Source organism: Dinoponera quadriceps, unplaced genomic scaffold (genome assembly GCF_001313825.1).
Source record: "Dinoponera quadriceps isolate SergipeBrazil2010 unplaced genomic scaffold, ASM131382v1 scaffold7114, whole genome shotgun sequence".
In the NCBI taxonomy this organism is placed as follows: domain Eukaryota; kingdom Metazoa; phylum Arthropoda; class Insecta; order Hymenoptera; family Formicidae; genus Dinoponera; species Dinoponera quadriceps.
Genome location: NW_014560973.1, coordinates 1 through 4,737, shown reverse-complemented (window position 1 = coordinate 4,737; position 4,737 = coordinate 1). Strand labels below are relative to the sequence as shown.

General features: G+C 30.5%; 1 protein-coding gene across 2 annotated transcripts in view; it reads right to left on the bottom strand.

Moving 5' to 3' along the window:
- The window catches only part of LOC106750875, a 5,038-nt gene extending 835 nt beyond the window's left edge, over window positions 1–4,203 (bottom strand). Inside the window, exons 1-3 of one of the 2 annotated variants that reach the window (XM_014631483.1) lie at window positions 4,110–4,203; window positions 2,135–2,222; window positions 1,705–1,754 (exon numbers count right to left, since the gene is read on the bottom strand). In XM_014631483.1, the coding sequence (XP_014486969.1) occupies window positions 1,705–1,754; window positions 2,135–2,222; window positions 4,110–4,160 (189 nt within the window). In that variant the 5' untranslated portion in view covers window positions 4,161–4,203. Of the gene's footprint in view, window positions 1–1,704; window positions 1,755–2,134; window positions 2,223–2,892; window positions 2,982–4,109 lie in introns of those variants that run through there. The other variant, XM_014631484.1, reaches the window with a different exon arrangement.
- Window positions 4,204–4,737: the final 534 nt, after the last annotated feature.

The following is a 4,737-nucleotide window of genomic DNA, read 5'->3' as shown; positions in this document are numbered from 1 at the left end:
TAAAGAAATTATTGTAAGCTCTAAAAAATATTAAAACCTTTTTTAAAAATTAATTTTTTTGAAAATGGAACGGTCGGAAATTCGCACTATTATGAAGTATGAGTTCTTACGTGGAACTACAGCATCGCAGACCATGCGAAACATTAATATTGTATTTGACTCTAGAGTTACTATGTAGCAGACAGTATCAAATTGATTGGCCAAATTTCATACAGATAACTTTAACCTCACAAATGAGCCACGCGGTCGCCCGGAATCAAAGGTCAATAATGACGAACTAAAGGTCACCGTTGAGTCTGACCCATCTCAGAGTGCCTATGAATTATCGTTGAAGTTTGGTGTTAGCAAACAAACAATATTAACTCATTTAGCTCAAATCGGTAGAGTGAAAAAATTGGATTAGTGGATTCCACATGAACTANTGAGCTGAATGAAAAACAGAAACAAAAGCGTTTGGAAGCTTGCTTGCTGTTGCTTTCTCGTCACAAATCTGATCCATTTTTTAATCGAATTGTCACTTGTGATCAGAAATGGATCCAATATGACAATCGCAAATGTTCAGCACAGTGGTTGGACAAGAATGAATCACCAAAACACACTCCAAAGCGCAATATTCATGAAAAGTAGTTGATGGTGACTGTTTGGTGGTCTAGCGCAGGTGTGATATATTATGATTTCATGAAACCTGGCTCATCGATCACAGCAGAAATATACTGCAACCAACTGGACGAAATGATGCAAAAACTTAAAGAAAAACAGCCTAGATTGGTCAACAGATCGACTCTTATCTTATTGCGTGATAACGCTAGACCACGCACTGCTCAAATGACTGTGGCAAAACTACAGGAATTGGAGTTGGAACTTCTTCATCATTCTCCATACTCACCAGACCTAGCCCCCACTGACTACCACTTCTTCCGCAATTTGGACAACTCTTTAATAGAAAAACAATTTAATTTCGACAATGCTGTAAAACTGACCTTCCAGGAATTCATTGACTTTCGTCCGCCAGGGTTTTATACCACCGGCCTGAACAACCTGCCGCTTAAATGGCAAAAGTATATTGACAATATGGGTGCATACTTTGATGAATAAAATAATTCCTTATATTTGTAAGTTATCAACCAACTTTGCCTTTTTTCTACAAATTTCATCCTTGACGACCTAATATGTAACACTTCTTGTTCCTACTTCCGTAGTATTATAAAATCATTAAAATTAATCTTAATATTTTTAATGTATCATTGCGTTCCCAGTTAGCAAAAAATAATAAACGCAACGTTATTACAATGATATTTTATAATACATAACGTTTTAAAATATGTAGTTCTTAATGCTGCACATAACGTCATTATTAACATCATTTGATAGAAACATTAAAAATGATGTTTCTATACAATAATTTTAATGTTTAAGAATATAATAATATCAAATAACAGTTTTTAAATATTTATAAAATATTATATCCAAATGTTCATAAGGTCTACATAGAATCAAAGCTTCAAAAGATTAATTTAAAGTTTTCTAATTACTGAGTAATGTAAAATTGTCTTCCCATGAATAGCTAATCTTTGTTATATATTGTCACATCCCGAATATATTCGCAACGTCCAATTACACTGCAGCCTAATTACACTGCATATTAAGGCTATGTTTACTAAATACAAATATACACATCTTGTCTTTAAATAAAAATATACTCACCTTGCCATCCTTTTCTATCGCACATATAACTGGTTCGACCGTGAGTTCAGCTGTAATACACAATTAATACATGTGATTGCTGAATTGCAATATTTCGAATTTATTTTAGATGTGTTAGAATTAACTGGAATCAATTGACCATCAAATGTTTGTTTTTTTATCACAAACGCGATACTCTTATGAATATTTTCCGAGCAAACACGAAATATTGTTAATAATACAGAATAATAATATTTTTCCTGATTAAAGGAAGAGATACGATGAATTTCAATATCTATATAGGTCGCTATCTAATATTCATATATTTACGAAATTTTATTATTATATTATTATAATTGTATATTATATTATTATAATTTGTTTTAATTTTATGTCACGTTTTAACCAATATTTTGAGAATACTTTTGGTGTTTTGGATTTTAACACTCACTCGCTGTGCCGCCTATCTCTTCTTTGCACTTCGCTATGTTGTCGTTAAACATTCGTAATCGCGCTTTGTTTAGACCGTAAACCGCTGTCTGAAAGAATCGATCACATCCAAATATGCATAAATTGAATTCGAATTTCGAATTGATTTAATAATCAAGTGCAACCGTGTATTTGATTGTTTGAAACTCAATCGAATTTTTTTTGTCAAGGAATAGCAATTTTTATAATTTTACAACAGAGAAAATTTTATAGTTACGCGTGGTAAAAGAAGGTTCTCTCTTATTAGATGACTCAATAGCAAAGTGACTATCATAAGACAATGTACTGACGACAATATAACGTCCTCTGATATCACTTTGCTATTTGAGAATTATTTAAATATAGACACATGTCTGTATTTAACTGTTAAATACAGAAACATTATGATACTTCGTCATTAACTTCGAAGATGGATTGAAACCATTTCTTGTCATTTAAATTCTGAAGTCACATGCATACTCTGTCTGTAAATAACACAAGACGGATTTCAAATGGATTTAAGTAATTTAGAAATAAATTCTTCATTTGGTAACTGAATACTTTATGTTAAACGTAACATTAAATTTACCGCCTCGCTCTTTGAGTATTGTCACATAAAATATCAATGATTACATGCAATTCAATCACAAAATGTATATAATGTAATGAAAACCAAATGCTAATTAAGATAAACGATTTTGTGAAGTGAGTGAAAAAATATATTCGTTGTTTGGTACATACCGTAACAGATAGCACACTCAGAATTACTACTAAAGTTTTCATTTTAAATTCTCTAATATGCTCAAAGGAGTATCGAATGCTTTGCAACACTTAAGTCGTAAACTGAGTTGCATTGAAGCCGCGGCTTCTCTTTTATAGGAGATGCAGTGAAACGAATGTGCTATACATTACTTGCCAGACTGGTCATCCTGATTTACATTAATTAATGCTGATGTTGTAGAAACAAGAGTATCCCAAGAAAAATAGAGTGTGGAATTATACATGTGTGGATTATAAGGAAAAATACATGTATGGATTATATGCGAATGTGAAATATATTAATTTTTTGCTCACATTTAATATATGTAATAAAATATGTTATTTAGTACTTATTACCCAATACCCAATATGCAGACGACAAATTGAAAGGCTAAATAATTGAATATGCGTATCATTATGAACTTTCGTAATCGCATAGGGTCTAAACTGTAAACAATCGTCTGAAAAGATTGATCACATTCAAGTATATAGAAATTATTTGAATTAATAATGAAGTGCAATCGCGATATCTGTCAGCTTGAAACGAATGTTTTATCTGCAAGAAGTAGTAGGTTTTGCGACTATTATTATTTGTTTCCAACAAAAAACATTTCATTATTCAGTGTGGTTAGAAAAAAATTCTCTCTTTTTACATTATTATTTAGTATATACATAACATTTGTCGTTTCGCGGGTAACATCAAAAAAGGTTATTTTAATCTAAGGATCAAAACTGTTTCTCTATGCCATTTTAATTTTCAAGCTGCAGACATATGTCTTTAAATAAAACAAAATGGTTGTGAAATTGATTGAAATTATTTAGGAGTAATTTCTTCTACTTGATATCGGCAAACTTTGAGCAAAGTATAATATTAATACATTGGCTATTAATACATTGAATAAAATTTTGCTCAAGATTGCTAGAATTTTGAACATATATTCGGGGAATAAGAAATCTCGTTTTATATAACTAAAGCATACTTGCATAAAAATGAGATTTCTTATTTTCTAATGTATCACCAATGTGTTAATACATGTGCCACTTGAACTATCTTGCTTTTTAAATATTGTTGCATAAAATGTCGAAATTTAAATACATTTCGAATCCAAAACACGTGTAATACAATTTAAATCATTTACTCATTGATACAAAATACTTCGTGGAGTCATAATGAAATTTATTCGTAACTTGGTACTTACTGTAATGGCCAATATGCACATAATATGACACATAATCGTCAAAGTCTTCATTTTAAGTTCTTCAGAAATGTCTCAAGAAATATCAAACGTAGCGTAAGTGCGTTTATTTTGCGCTGTCTTGCAACAAAACTGCTGTTCGTATTTATAGGCGAGTCACAGTGATAATATTACCTTGTATTTTTTGTAATAATAGTAGTTGTTTGTCATGTTCTATCTGATTTACATCACTGCAAGGTAACTGTGGAATAATTAAACTTAAGAACGTGAATATCTGCGTCATTTGATCACTTAATATTACGTGGTATTATTTTTATTCGTAGAACGCCACATATTTTGTTTATTAAGTATGGGTGGACTCTTATCTTTTAGTAAATATATATCTCTATCATATATACTGCAAACGTGATAGGACCTTTTAAATGTTTTCATTTAAGATATGAATTATCGAAGTTTTATCGATAATTACAAAGCAAATTTCATCGATTGTCAGATTCAACTGCCACGAAGTAATATATTAAATAATAAACAATGTCTGTTACCAAAAAATATATATTAATAAGGAAAAATTATAAAAAACTTTATATTATATTAAGTAGAAGAACGTAGAAAACATAATTGGTTTATGATA